At 50.2% G+C, this 15710-nt stretch overlaps 1 protein-coding gene across 1 annotated transcript in view; it reads right to left on the bottom strand.

Annotated features, from left to right (window-relative positions):
* Positions 1-419: 419 nt before the first annotated feature.
* The window catches only part of CFAP77 (cilia and flagella associated protein 77), a 126129-nt gene continuing 110838 nt past the window's right edge, over positions 420-15710 (bottom strand). The window contains exon 6 of the mRNA XM_036079740.2: positions 420-542. Within this exon, the coding sequence (XP_035935633.1) occupies positions 420-542 (123 nt within the window). The remainder of the gene's footprint in view (positions 543-15710) is intronic.

Below are 15710 nucleotides of genomic sequence, written 5' to 3'. Positions count from 1 at the left end.
GATCAGGCATCCCCAAAGCACAGTTAAACTCATGTTTGGAATATAAAATGAGGGCTTTCTGTAGGAAATACACGGGTTGTTCTTCACACTCAATGGGCAGAGCCTTGGAATCGACCCTTTGCCTGGAGTCTAACAGCTGCCTGGTGATTTGGATTCATCTTCCCAGGTGAGGGCTGGAGAACCGAGGGTGGGTGGGCTCCTGCAGGAAGGGGAGTCCCTAGCTAGAGGGTCAGTGGGGCTAAGGTAAGTATTGGCAAACCTAAAAGGAGGGAGGGACTCTTACCAAAAAGAATCCATTGAAGACCTGAATTTGAGGTCCTTGCCAAAGCAGAACCCGCATAAAAATGGGGGAGCATCTAACGTGAGCTGGGGCAAGAAAGGTGAGTCCTTTGAGGATTTTCTACTGTGCCAAGAAGGCTTTAGGGGTGGGTGTAGTTGCCCATTCGCAGGGTCCCCTGGCGCACCGCATGCTCCTCCTGGTGGGCTCGGAATGCTCTCTGGCGATCAGCCTCGGTGGGGAAGGTATCGAGATGGGGATGCACCTATGGAAGGGGGAGAGCAGGTCAGTGGGCATGCGGTTCCTTCCCCGTGTTCCCCTTCTCTCCTGGCCTGCCTCCCACTTCCATCTCTGAGCAGTAACACAAATCACTGTAAGAGGGAGGGAAGCGAAGAGTGAGTGCGGGGAGCATCCTAGCACCGAGAGGTGATGACGAGCTGCGGGCGGAAGGCAGCGAGGGCAAGGCTGCTCGGCTCCAGATGCCACCCTTTCAGAGGAAACTTGAGGGGGCAGATCCAATGAGTGTCTCTTCGGTTAAAATGTGAGGCAATCAGTATTTCAGTCTGCCCTTCCTTCTCAAGACGTGGTGGTGGGCGAAAACCCCTCCTGTCTCGTGGGTCTGTTCCGTCACCTCCAAGAGCAAGAAAATCTCCCTAAAATCGCATTTCTCCTATACGATAACCTGTGGGAGGCCCAGGGTGGAAAGGTTTTGTACTTGCTTGTTTGTTCATTCATTCGTTTGTTCGTTCATTCATTCATTCATTCGTTCATTCGTACATTCATACATTCATTCACTCATGCATTCATGCAATGCATATTTATTGAGTAAAACTCTGTGCCAGGCACTGGGGATACGGCAGGAAACAAGAGGGATTTTCTGTCCAATCAGGGAGCTTTCAATCTAGAGGCCTGAAAGCAGACACCAACAATAATTATGCAGCTGTTTCACTAGAACTGATAGAGTGGGGGGTGTGCGGTGAGCACCGATAGCGTAAGCTCAGCCCTCGCGGGAGTCGGGGGTGGCCCTCTGGGGAGACCCTCTGGGGAGGAGATGTGAGGGGGAGGCTGGAAGGGTGAGCAGGGCCTTCCCAGGCTAAGGGGGCAGCGTGCATGCTGGCCCCCGAGCCCACCGGAGCTCCAGTTCATGAGGGGACGAGGTGGCCGTGGCGGAGGGGGACAGGGGTTCCCTCTGGGTTTGCAGGAGCGCTGAAGGCTCTGCTATGTCTTCAGGATGACAAAGCAGGACCCATTCTTGTCCAGAGTCCAGGCCAGGGCCACCCTCTGGGTGGGGGTAGCCAAGCCCGTGTTGCAGGCAGCGTTTCGGTGTTGAAAGAGGGGAAGGGAAAGATGGGGGAAGGATATGATAGTAAAAGGCAGTAGAAGACAAGGAGGAACTTGTAAAGTCTCTGTGCTTGGGGGGGGGGGTGGGCATACTCTGGCCCTGTCTGGGAACACAGAGGCCTGGGACCTCCCCACCCCCAGGGAAAGTCATGACCCTTCACACGAGCTGGTGGCCCAACTGGTTTCCTGATGGTAGAGGACTGGGTAATGTCTCCACTGAGACCAGGTGCAGAACTGATGTGACCTCTTGGTCCCCTGAAGCCTGCATCTGTGGGACACCGCCAGGCCCCCCCCAATCCAAGGTCTGGGCCACCACTTAGGGTCCGCCAGACCCTTGTTGTGGGCTGTCTGGCCTCAGGTCCTGGGGGCATGTGCTCACCATCAGGGTACTGAGGGCCCAGTGGAACCCAAGCTGACTGTGTTCATCATTTTACAGATGAGGAAACAGTCCAAGGTTGGCTACACAGGGAATCCATGTCAGAAAAACTCTGTTTTAGCCCCCACTCCTGGGCACTAAATTGTGGATTCTTTCCAGAAAATTCTGCCACAGTCACAGCTCACACTATGTCTGGGTACCCCCCCCATCTCAACTCGCTCATGAGGGGGAAGGGGGTAGGGGCTGCAGAAGCTTATTAGGAACTCATAAAAGTCAGATGGTGGTGGGTTGATTTAGGTGTTACTGCAGGACATAAACCACATTCTTCATTCTTGGGCAGGTAGACCCCTTGGAGACTCTGCAGAAAGCCATGGACCCTGTTCTCTGGGGGGAAAAAATACCCCAAGTCCTAACATACAAAATGGTGTGGGTCACCACTTAAGATTTGTGGACCCTTTGCAAGTCCCCCGTGGACTGTCTGCATGTAGCAGCGCTTCCAGGACCCATAGCAGCCCCAGCCTCAGGTTTTGAATTTCTTGGATGTACATCAGGATCATCCAGGGTTCTTGCAACCCAGGCAGGGCTGGAACCCAATCCCAAAGCTCCTGAGTCCTCTTAGGGCAGGGCCCTTGCCATAGTCACCTAATGCCTACCTGGACCCAGGGCTCAATACCTGTGCTCAACTCCTTTTGGTCAATCAAACCATAATTTTGTTCTCAGCTGCATCTCCAGTTTCAGAAAAGTTCCCAGTGGCCGCACAAAAGTTATTGGGAAGAGAGAAGACCCTACACTTTGTGCAGGAATAAAATAGCCAACAAACAAAAGGCTTCCAAGGTGCACCCCTGTGTCCCTTCTGGCAAGGGATGGCTTGGTTTTTACACTGTGATATGACTTTCCTGACACCCATGCTTCCCAGAAGGCAGCTAGAGACGCTCAGGAGGGCTGGCACTTTGGATCTCCAGAGACCTCGTAGGCACCCTGGCTGATTCAGATGCCCAGCCACCTGGGACTCCTATGTGTCCTGGGTCTCCTGTAACATTCAGAATGTCAAGGCTCGCTGGTGGCCAGGCTCCTACCAGGGAAGCGTAGCTCTGCAGCCCACATCTCTGCTATTTCCACGCATCCCCCCTGGCCCTTGTGGGCTGATCCCCCAAAAGATATGGTGATCCCCAAAAGATATGTCCACATCCTAACCACTGGAACCTGTGGATGTGACCTTATTTGTACAAAAGGTCTTTTCAGATGTAATTAATTTAAGGCTCTAAAGATGAGAACATCCTGAATTAGTCAAGAAGGCTCTGACTCCAATGACAAGGATGCTTGAGACAGAAGACATGGACACAGAGGAGAGGGCCACGTGAAGTCATAGTGATGTGGCCACAGTTCAGGAACGCCAGGAGCCACCTAGAAGAGGCAAGGAAGCATTCTTCCCTAGGTCCTCTGGTGGGAGTGCAGCCCTGCTGAAATCTTGATTTTGGATTTCTGGCCTCCAGAACTTCCAGAGAATAAATTTCTATTGTTTAAACCACTAAGTTTGTGATAATTTGTTATGGTAGCCTCAGGAAATGAAAAGAACCTCCAAGCCATTCCCTGGGAATTCAGGATGCAGGAATGGCACATGGTGCTGATGGCATTTGGTGGGTGGTGTTGATTTGGTGTTGATGGTGGGTAGTGTTGATGGTGGGTAGTATTGATGGTGGTGTTGATGGTGGGTGGTGTTGATGGTGGTGTTGATGGTGGGTAGTGTTGATGGTGGGTGGTATTGATGGTGGGTAGTATTGATGGTGGTGATGATGGTGGGTGCTATTGATGGTGGTGTTGATGGTGGGTAGTGTTGATGGTGGGTAGTGTTGATGGTGGGTAGTATTGATGGTGGTGTTGATGGTGGGTGGTGTTGATGGTGGTGTTGATGGTGGGTAGTGTTGATGGTGGGTAGTGTTGATGGTGGGTGGTATTGGTTTGGTGTTGATAGTGGGTGGTGTTGGTGGGTGGTAGGTGGTATTGGTTTGGTGTTGATAGTGGGTGGTGTTGGTGGGTGGTAGGTGGTATTGGTTTGGTGTTGGTGGCAGGAGGCTCAGCACTCACTCTCATCTCCTGAGGAGGTGGCAGAGGATCCAGCCCTAAGGAGCTGCTCAGCTTAGAGGAAATCAGGTGAAAATCAGCACACAGACAAAAGAACCCTGGAAGAAATTTTCCTTTTTGCAGTCCCCTTTTACTTAGAAACTTCAGTGGGAAAGAAATATTCGTTCATCCGTTCATCTAAAAAATGCGCACTAAGCACGTACTGTGTGCCAGGGATGACCTGTGCCTTTTGTACTTCAGCATTCAGTTCCATTTTCCCTTTGGTTTTCTAAATGGGCCTTCTGAGCATAGGAGGCTCACCCCAGTGACTGACCACACACATTCTGTCACCCACTCTATTCTCAGCTGCACTGGGGGACAGTGGGAGAGGCAGAAGGCCTGCTGCATGTAGTGTCTGATGTCGATGAAATCCCATTCCAGCTGGAACCTTATGGGATTAAGTCATCTAAGACAGGGGAGCTCAAGCATACCCAGCTCTGGAGCCCTGTAAAGCAGGGGGTACACCTAGCCTGTTCAGGACCCCCAGTGCCTGGCATGGGGCCATGTTTAAACAAAGCTGGCTTGGTGTGAGTGTCCTAGGTGAAAACCAAAGGAGATTTGTGTGACTGGGTCTGATGGGCTCTCCTAAAGCCTAACTCAAGCAAAACCTCGCCCCCAACACGGGACGGGTCTTTAGAATGAGAAGGGAAACGGGATCCCTTGAAATCCCCAAATTCTCCAGCAGAAGCCCAGGAGTCCATGGAGAGGGGAGGTTCGGCTCTCAGAATGCCAAGAAGCAGGGTGCCCCTCTGCAGAATCTGTCCTATTCTGCATCACTGGACCCTTCAGCAATGCCAGGCACGGCGCACAGATTTCACACAAGCCCCAGAACATCCAGACATTGTCTCCATTTTACAGATGGGGAAAGAGAGGCCCAGAAAGGTTAAATCGCTCACCCCAGTCGCACAGACTGAACCCAGAGCTGTGGGGCTGGCCCAGGTCTTCACTGAGAGATTACACTCTCTCTTAATAAACGCTCATGAAATGAGTCAAGTGAGTCACTGCTGGGAGCGTCGTGGCTCCTATCCCACAGGCATACTTTCCCCTCCTAAAATAGCAACTCAGCCAGAGATGAGGATCCTAATTACAAGTCAGGCCTCAAACCGTGTATGGTCACGACCCCACGGACCCCTTGGAGTTGAAGGATGAAGAGCTGTGGAGCAAGGAATTCCTTCGGAGATGCTTCTAAATTAAGCCATCTGCGGTCTGCCTCCGCCTGGAGCTAAGAAACTGTAACAGCTTTGGCAGGAGACAGCTTTGCTCAATGGAGCTGAGTCGCTCTAGGGTCCATGCAGGTAAATAAGAGGTGAGCGTCCCAGCCTGCCAGCAGCCCCAGGAACGGGGCAGGTGGGGGCAGCTCTACCCCCGTTGGCCAAGGCCCTGGACCTGTTTCAATGGGCAGCATCTAAAGAGCATTGCCCAAATAGGGACCGGGCTCCTCCACCATGCAGTACACGGGGACATGCCGGTGAGTGAGACAGGCGGTGGCTTGCACCCGTGGACCCTGCAAGATGGCAGGGGAGGTGGCCACAGAAGACACTACACATGCTTAGTGGCAATTTATTAGGACTGTGGATGGGGATTTTAGCTCCGTCTGGGGGGCAGGAAGGCCTTTCTAGAGAGGATGAGCGGGCTGGGCAGGGGACAATGAAGGCAGAATGTCCTAGATGGTGGGGACCTGCCAAAGCCCTGCAGTGGGAAGAATTTGGGCAAGTGAGAGGAAACGAAAGCGAATCAGTGTAGCTGGGAGACAAGATGAGGCAGGGGAGCTGAGCAACCATCAGATCTTAAAAGAGATTAGTGTCCTCGCTGTCCTAGGATTCCTAATCCCCCCTCAGATGATATTTTCCAACTCTCTGCAACCGACCTGGAATAAAAGATTCCCAGAAACCCAGGGTTGGAAGAGACCTTGGACACCATGGAATCCAAATCTACGGATGAAAACCCAGGCCCCCAGGTGGGCAGCCATGCCCCGTTCTAGGCTCAGCCCCGGGCAGAGGGAGCCAGCAGCCAGCCCGCCACCTTTTCCGAGTCCACGCCTGCCGCCTGTGGCCCCGCTTGGCCCCGGGGGATCTAGATTCCTGGATTCCATTTCCCACTGTGGTTGAACGCATCTGTGCACTTCCAATCCACTTTCAAGGGATCAGCTTTTCGTTTGATCCATACCCTTAGTTGTACCTTCGCCTCTTCATTAATTTTGCTCATGACTTCATGATTCCTTCTTTGAGGCCACTCCGTCTGTCCTTCTCTTCCTGGCATCTCGAGTCATCAGTGAGCTAATTACCCTTCACTCCTTCTTTTTCTAATATCACCGTTTATATAACATAGCATGAGCAACTCCTTTGCCCTCTACATTTTCTTTGATCTCCTCTCAGTTTCGAGTTTTGAGGATATTTATTTTTGTTCCGTTCTCTTTTCATCTAATTTCTATCAGATTTCTGTTTGGATTCCTTCTTTGGTCTTTTAGTGATTTATAAACGTGCTTTTAAATTTCCAGGCAATTCTATTAGTTACATCTGTGACTGATTTCTAATTTAATTTCTTTGGTGCCGAAGTAATTTGCATGAGTCAGACCCTTTGTATTTGCTCAGTTTTTACTTTTTTATGCTTCCTTGAAAAGCGTGATCTATTTTGAACAGAAAATCCCTCGGAATGACAGGGCACCATTATGGAGTTGGTGCCCACGTGATCTGGGTTCGGGGGGTAAGATGTGGCCGTTGTCCTTTTGTTTCAGTACCAGTGATTTGCATGTCCATGATATACGAGACTCTGTGCTAGGCACCAGGAGACTGGAAGAATTTAGAAAGCCTCTGCTACACGGACCCGGAAAACGGTGATAAAAATATAATCACACAACTAATTATTCAGTTATAGGTGTGCTGAGTACTAAAAGAAGGACCAGATTTGTTTTTTTTTTTTTAAGATTTTATATTTTAGTAATCTTTAGACCCAACATGGGGCTTGAACCCACAACCCTGAGATTAAGAGTCGCATGCTCCACCGACCGACTGAGCCAGCCAGGAGCCCCAGAAGTACCAGATTTGTAAGAGGTTATAAAACAGATAATCAGACTCATACTTTGGGGCCAGAAAAGGCTTCCTAAGGGGATAACATACAGGCAGAGACTCAAAGAATAAGGCAGAGATGTGGCTGGGGGTTGGGGGTAAAAGTGGTCTTGCCATCCCAACACAATAAAAAAACAGGAAGAAGAAGAAATGAATGGGCCATTCACGGAGGGGAGATCTGAAAGCCAACAAACACAGGAAATATGCTCATCCTAATGTATGTAACCAAGGAATAAAGAAAGAAAATGCCATTTGGTGCCCATCATGCTGGCGGCAGTAATGGTAATGAGCCTGACGTTAGAAGTGGGAACTTTCAGATACCGCTAGCAAGGGTGGTAATTGGTACAACCACTCAAGAGTTGGCATTACCTGGAAAGGCTGGGCATGTGCATACCCTCTGAACCAATGAATCCATGTTTAGCTATGGACCCTAGAGGAACTTTCAAAAATGTCCACGAAGAGATGTGTACAAGAATCCTCGTGGTAACAGGATAATAGGTATTAGAAATGACGGCACGTCCATCAGTGGGGACTGGATAAACCAAAGGTGACAAATTCATACAGTGGAACACTCTTCATCAGTCACTATGGATACCCCAGAGAGGCCCTGTCCAACACTGTGGCCACGAGCCACGTGTGGCTATTTACATGTGAAGTAACTAAAATTAAGTGAAATAAAAAAAACCCAGTCTCCTTGTCGTACTAAGCACATTCCAAGTACTCAGCTGACCCCATGGGGCCGGTGGCTTCAGAACTACCGAAAGTTCTACGGGACAGCGCTGCTCCAGGTCTGTCTGCATCAACACGTAGAAATCTCAAAAACAATGTTGCAGAGGAAAGAAAGTTGAATTTACAGAATAGAACATAAGGATGATGCCATTTATATGAAAGATTTAAAACCTACAAAAGAGTCCCCTGTGTTGTTCAAGCATGTGTCTGAATCTGGTTAGGTAATGCTGGAAGGAAAGAATGTGCCGGGAAGTCATGCACAGCCCTGCCTTGGGGAGGGTGGGGAGTGGGAACAGGGAGGGAAGCTGAGAGGGCGTCCGTTTTATCTCTAAGGAATTATTGCCTTTTCCTCTTTTTAATGTGAAAACAACAACGCGGGGTTTTAGAGCTGCATTTTGGAGAAGTGACTTGGGCAAGGGACGGAGACGTGCGGGGGCTCCTCCCTCCATGCCCAACTTAGAAAGAGTTACTCTGTTTTAGGAGATTTATTTGCTGGAGATTTGTGTATGATTCCATTTGACTCACGAGTCTTGTGGTCAAGCGAAGGTTCACAACCGGTGGTTTGTGACTTTGGCTTGTGCCAACTTTCCCCTTGTTAGACTTCTCCCGCTTCACTGCGCACGGTCATCTCAGTGCCGAAGAAAACATCCAAGACCCAAGGAGGAAAGACGTGGTCGTTTTGCCTGGTGACACCAGCCTTTGGCGGGTGGACCAGCTTGGGCCCGCATGCTGAAGAGTGAGCAGCATCTCGCCTTCTCTCTGTCCCTGTCTCCTTCCCGTCTTCTCCCTTCCACGTGAGGCCTCTTTGTAGATGGGATGTGGAGGCAGACACAGCATGGGGCTCTTTACAGCAGAAGGGCAGGCCGTGCGGTCGTTTGTGACACCGTCCCCAGATGCGCATGGAGGGCGTGTGCATGTGCCCGCGGCAGCCAGGAGGGGGTAGCCCACCGCTGGGCAGGTGTGCGGGCTGAGTGGCTTCCCCATGTGCCTGTTGAGTCCAGGCCCCCGACACGGTCCTATTAAAAGGGGCAGCTGGGCCAGCTGACCCTCCAGTCCCCTCTCATTAGCCACACGATAGTCCCTCAACTGGACACCAAGCCTTCCAATGCCAAGTCTGGGGGCCAAGAAGGCAAAAGGCAGGATTTGAGAAAAAAATAGCCAGATTTAAAAAAAAATCTGCCAAAGAGCTAAGGAAAAAAAAAGGCAGCTGTAGATAGCTATAGATATCTTAGTTTAGTTTGGGGTTTTTTTTGTTTGTTTAGGTCTTTTTTGTTTGTTTTTTAAGTGACAACCACTCAGGGGACTGGGAGAGAGGTTTTGCTTTAAAAGATTGAGGGGCTGTCTCCTCTAATGAGAGGTACTTGAAAATTATGGATCAGTCCCAGGTCAGTAATTTCTGTCAAGTTCAGGGCAGCTGGAGGTCAGAGGCCCCGGAAGAACACAAATCCGTGCAAGACATCCTTGGCAGATAGGCTGAGTCCTAAGCTCTGATGTAGAAGGTTCGTAGTTTAAGTCATTAACGAGGGGGACAGTCTCTCCTGAGACATCTGGTCCCCTACGTTGTTATTCTGCTACTGGCTCTAATTTGTGGTCCAAAAATAGATGGAACAAGGACACAGGGCCTGACCCTCCCTGCTGACACATGCTGCGTTTTCAAAGAACATCCAAGCTCAGGCTTAGAAAACAAACTTCCTGCTTCCCTGGGAAGTCTAACGTGGCACCGTGTCGGGTGAGCGGGGGTGGGTGGGGGAGACGCTATCCTCCTCGGACAAGGAGGACTCAGGATGGTTAAGACACTGGCCCAAGGAGACCCAGCTACCTTATGCACAAAGCCAGACCTGGGATCCAGGTCTTGGTCCACTGACTCTTGGGCTCTTTGAGACTTACTGGGGCAGAAGGAAAGACAGTCATGCAAGCCTTTGAAAATGAGAATCAACTTGCTATTTCCAGAAGCCATACCAGTATCTCTAGATCATTTCCGAGGATTAGCTAAGGCCAGTCAGCTGTTGGGATCACAGTTGGACGATGAATCTTTTTGCTAGATGCTCGTCGGTAAATAACCAGGTAACACCGTGGTGGGGTTTTTGACTCAACTTTCCGAAAGCTCCCACTTCTGCTTCAGGGAAGTGAGAGTTATAATGGATAATCCAGGGGAGCTGAGAACACACCAGACCCTCCTTCACCATCTGAGACCATTTCACGGCAGCCAATTATCACCCCGTTCCAGCCTCCAAAGACTGCATCCAGGCAATGAACATGCATCTGACTCAAGTGGGGTATTCTTATTTTTCAAGTGGCCTGACCTTTTCTTAAAAGAGCTTTACTGAGATATAATTCACGTATCATAGGCTCACCCACTTAAAGTATATAAATCAGTGATTTTAGGTATATTCATAGGCTTGTCCACTTTCATCGCCCCAAAAAGAAACCCCATACCATCTGTAGTTACTCCTCATTTCCCTCCCCCGAGCACCTGGCAACCCTTACTTTCTGTCTGTATGGATTTGCCTGGACATTTCATAGACATGGAATCATATGAGGCCTGGTCTTTTGTGCCTGGCTTCTTTCCCTTCACATCATGTTTTCAAGGCTCATCCACATGGTTGAATAATATTCTGTTGTATGGATCTACCACATTTTGTTTATCTGCTCATCAGCTGATTGTTTCCATTTTTGGGCTATACGAAGAATGCGCTGTTGGGGCACCTGGGTGGCTCAGTCATTAAGCGTCTGCCTTTGGTTCAGGTCATGATCCCAGGGTGCTGGGATCGAACCCTGAGTCAGCCTCTGCCTCTGCTACTCCACCTGCTTTTGCTCTCTCTCTCTGTCAAATAAATAAAATCTTAAAAAAAAAAAAAGAACATTCATGAACAAGTTGTCATGTGGACACCTGTTTTCCTTTCTCTTGGTGAGATACCTGGGATTGGAATCACTGGGGCATATGGGAACTCTATGTTTAGTCTTTTGCGGGAACTGCCACAGGGTTTTCCAAAGTGGCCGCACCATTTTGTATTCTCATAGCAATGTAGGAGGGTTCCAATTTCTCCGCATCCTCACCAACACTTGTTACTGTCTGGTGTTTTGATCGTAGCCATCCTAGTTAGTGGAAGTGAAGTGGTGTCTCATTGAGGTTTGATTTGTGTTTCCCTGTTGGCTCCTGATGTTGAGCATCCTTCATGTGCTTATTGGCCATTTGCGTTATCTTCTTTGGAGGAACATCGGTTCAATCCTTTGCCCATTTAAAATTTGATTATTTATCTTTTCATTACAGAGTTGTAAGGGTAATACTTATATTCATAGATACAAGTCCCGTATCAGAGATATGATTTGCAAGTATTTGTTCCTATTCTGTGGGTTGTCTTTCCACTTTCTTAGTACCATTTGAAGCATCAAAGTTTTTCATTTTGATGAAACCCAGCTTGCCTGTTTTCCTTTAGTGGGTTATATTTTATTTCCTCTTATACACATGGCATATTAATGCACCACAAAAAGAAGGACTTACTTAGCAATTTGTTTACACGGCCCCTCTTAGGCAGGGATGGTGAGCATCTCACATATCATATCAGTTCAAATAGACTGATGGTGGCTGTTCTGTTATAAAATACTCTCAGGCTGAATTGAAGCTTGTGTAAAAGTGTGCAGGGATCAAGTGGCAAGGTCTGCCATGGGCATGGGAAGGAGAGGGTGCTGTGTTTTTGCTCTAAGAGATGATTCTTTCGGGAAGTTGAGTATCCTCTATTGGTGACGAATAAAGACTCAGGATCCCCAGGAGAAGACATCCATGTGCTCATCTGCCCTTAACTCTGTCTCCTTCTTCAGGGCCCCTTGGGTGATCCTTACCTGGGATGGCCAGTGGGTCCGTGAGTCCCTTTGGGTGAGCCTCACCTGGGATGGCCAGTGTGTCCGTGAGTCCCCTTGGGTGATTCTCACCTGGGATGGCCGGTGTGTCCGTGAGCAAGGGGAGGGCACAGTGACAGGAAGGGATGAGGGGTCCAGGCCAGCAGGAGGCTGGCAGAGGAGGCAGCATGCACTCCCTGGAGTCTTGTTAATACGGAGCAGCCCCAGTGCGGCAGGCACAGACACAGAGTGAGGACTGACCAGCGCTGCCATTGTCACATTGGCGTGGGGGGGAGGGGGAGTTATACATGCCACTTTTTTTTTTTAGTGGTTCTGCTTTTAAAAGCCATTAAATCTTTATGTAGGATGCAAAGCCGGGGGAGGAAGCAAACGGGCCTGTAAGAGAGGGGTGAGCTCCTCCCAATGAAACCTAAAGTATGTGGGGCGCCTGGCTGGCTCAGTCAGTAGAGCATATGGCTGTTGGTCTTGGGGTCGTGAGTTCGAGCCCCACGTTGGGTGTGGAGTTTGCTTAAATGAACTTGAAAAAAATATAAAATAAAAAATAAAAAAATAAAGTGTGGCCCAAAGGCTGTCCCCAGCAGCACGTCCGGCTGCCGTCCTCCTCTTGCCCAGCACGTGCGGGCTGTTGGAGTCAGCCAGTCTCGGGGAGGCTCCGCTCCATCCGGGAGGCCTGGAAGCCTTCGCTCGAACCGTCCATCATCTTGGCCCTGCCTCTCAGCTTTTCTTTGAAACAGCTCAGCCCAAGAAGAATGTCACGCTGGAAGCTGTCGTGCGGGAGCCAGATGCAAGGCAGGGAGAGAAGGACCCCTTCCTGTTCCCCATCTCCACCCCGGACCCCATCCAGCGCGTGTGCTCACACGCACACACGCACACACACACATGCACACACACCCCAGGATGCAAATGATAACCGCAGAGCCATCACTTGTGAAGCTTGACAGAAAATAATGAGAAACACTAAATCTTTTATAAGGTCAACACTCGCCTTAGCCGAGCAGCTGTCAAACAAGAAAAGAATTTAGCGCCGGAGCCACGAAACTTCCATCGGCTCATTAAGCCCAACAGGGCCCGGCCTGGCGTGGCAGAGGAGACGCGGGGCCTTCCGTTTTGTGTCAGTAATTTGCGGCCGAGGAGGCAAGAAGAAACACCGGCGCCAAAGGGGCCTAGGGGGCGGCTGGGGAATCGTTAGCGCGCCAGGAGCGGCCTCGGCTCCTAATTGGAAGCATTGGGCATTATCAACCGAGGATTTGCCTCCGCTCCCTGACAGCTAGTGGGCCCAAAATGATCGCCCACTTGTCAGTGTAAAAGACCATTAAAAACAAGCCATTTTGATTTAATTGGAGGCGGTGCACTGTGGGGCCAGGTGAGGAGGCTCGTCAGCCCCGCTCATCCAGGCTGACGCCTCTCTCCCTGCGTGACGGGGGGCGGGGGGGGGCAATGTGTGCCTTCCAGACTCTTCGCCTTTCAGAAACTGTCTGAGGAAGGAGTGAATGGGAGACGGAACGAGCCTTCACAGAGGCAGTGGAGGTTGTTTTCAATGGGGTTGTCAACAAATGTCCTGACAGGCAGGGAGGGGGGGTGCTTTTCTTTTCAGAGCCCAGATGATGGGAGTCTGCTTGGTGTTATTCTTTGGGGAGGTGACCACCAGGCATCCAGCTGCCAGTGGGAGATGGGCTATTCCGTCGGGGTGCTTAGCCTGCTCTCCCCACTCCGAAACATCGAAGGATAGGATCTGGACAGTCACAGTGGACTGATCTTCAGTGGACAGCAGGACCCCGTCTTTTTTTTTTTTTTTTAAAGATTTTATTTATTTATTTGACAGAGAGAGAGATAGCGAGAGCAGGAACACAAGCAGGGAGAGTGGGAGAGGGAGAAGTAGGCTTCCCGCCGAGCAGGGAACCCGATGTGGGACTCGATCCCAGGACCCTGGGATCATGACCTGAGCCGAAGGCAGACGCTTAACGACTGAGCCACCCAGGCGCCCCAGGACCCCGTCTTTTATTTTAAGCTCAAGTAAGAGCCAAGGAGGGAGTTGGTGAAGGAGGCGTGTGGCCGAGGCCCTTCGAGGAGTCTGTGAGTGGACACCCCCTGCCACTCGGGCCGGCATCTCAGTCACGCTCCCCCAACGGAGGCCATGGTGCGGTGCCTGGACGAACATTCTACATCATCTCCGTCAGCAGAGGCCACTTGCTATAAATATTAACGCAGGCTCACAGCGGGCTCTCCCACCAGGGTGGGGGCCCCCAAGCACATGGAGCATCTATCTGTGTGTAGCTTTTGAATGCGAGTGTAGACTCCCTGGTGCCAGGGACTATATGTTCTGCATGTTGATGCTTGGTATCACGAACACCATGGGTACTTGATAAATATTAATTGGCGCTCGCAGATCTCAGAGAGGTCTACAGATTTGTATAGTAATCTCACCCCCGTCCCACAAGCAGTGACCTCATTTGCTGCCTACTGCTCGTCCAACAAGACAAGGCTTGCAGGAGCACAAGGTGCTGGAGGGGCGTCTTTGGGAGAGCGAGGGGGAGACACACCAGCCGATCCCCTCATAAACCTCCGCTGTTCATTTTGATGAAGGAGCAGGGTGGGAGGAGACACCAGATCCCCAGCGAGCATCAAATTCCAGAGCTCCAAATTTTGCTGCTGGTTTTAGACAATGGGGATTCCTTAATTACTTTCTCTGGAAATTTACCTGACAGTGCTTTCTCAGGTAGTGCAAGGTGGTTACCCGGGCGCTCGGTTCCTCGGTTGACAGAGTCTTTGATTTTGTGCTTGGTTGCAAATTAAGTCCTTTGCTGAGCCGTCCGCACAGTACCCAGCAGTGCCTTACCGCTTATTCATACCGGCTGTTGAACAACTGTGCTTCTGCCAGGGAAGCGGGGAACACACTCAGATGTTTGGTGTCCATGGCCCATTGGGTTGGGGTGCTCATGATGAGGTTTGATGTCTTTCCCCTTTTTCCTTACTGAAATAACGAGCAGGAAGAATTTGGGGGGGTAACTCATAAGAAGAAACGGAACCTTTCTGTGGTTGACGGGACTGACCTTGTCAAGTCAGAAATAGGAATGGAGTTAAGTGTCCTCAGCTAGACAACAAGGACGTTATGCCATATTCTGGACGCTGTTCTGGGGAAAGAGTGACAGACAGGAGACTTCAAAGGTCTTGGGGTTACTCGACTGCTAGGGGTACTCCGTAGACACTAAAACAAATCTTGGCTAGATGGCTAGATGGATGGATGGATGGATGGATGGATGGATGGATGGATGGAAGGATGGATGGATGGAAGGATGGATGGATGGATGGATGGAAGGATGGATGGATGGATGGACAAATGGATGAATGGGCAGATGGATGAACAGACGGATGGATGGATGGATGGATGGACGGATGGATGGACAGATGGATGGATAGGTGGACAGACGGATGGATGGATAGATGAACAGACTGATGAGTGGGTAGACAGAGGGGAAGTTGGATGAATTTACATTGATTTCTTATATTAAATGATTCAAGTGACACTGACCGCAGTCTCACAATATATAGAAAGGCAGTTCAAGCTGACAATCTTTTTTTAAAAGGTTTTATTTATTTGTTTATTTATTTGAGAGAGAGAGTGCAAGCAGGGGGAGAAGCAGAGGGGAGAGGGAGAGAGGATCTGAAGCAGATTGAGCTGAGCACAAAGCCCGACGTGGGACTCAAATCTCATGACCCTGAGATCGTGACCTGAGCCGAAACCAAGAGCCAGACACCTAACTGACTGAGCCACCCAGGCGCCCCAAGATGACAGATGTTCTATGACTGTGGATAAAGGTAGAGGATACAACACCGGGTGGCAGAGGTCATGGCACCTGGGCAGTCCACTGTCACTGCCACATAGTCCCCCACCTCTGACATTCAGAGCTCTGTCCCCAGAGGAACCATCAAGAATCTAGGCATC

Source organism: Halichoerus grypus, chromosome 14, assembly GCF_964656455.1.
Source record: "Halichoerus grypus chromosome 14, mHalGry1.hap1.1, whole genome shotgun sequence".
NCBI lineage: Eukaryota > Metazoa > Chordata > Mammalia > Carnivora > Phocidae > Halichoerus > Halichoerus grypus.
The sequence above is the reverse complement of the archived record's forward strand: the minus strand, read 5'-3'. Positions and strand labels throughout refer to the sequence as shown.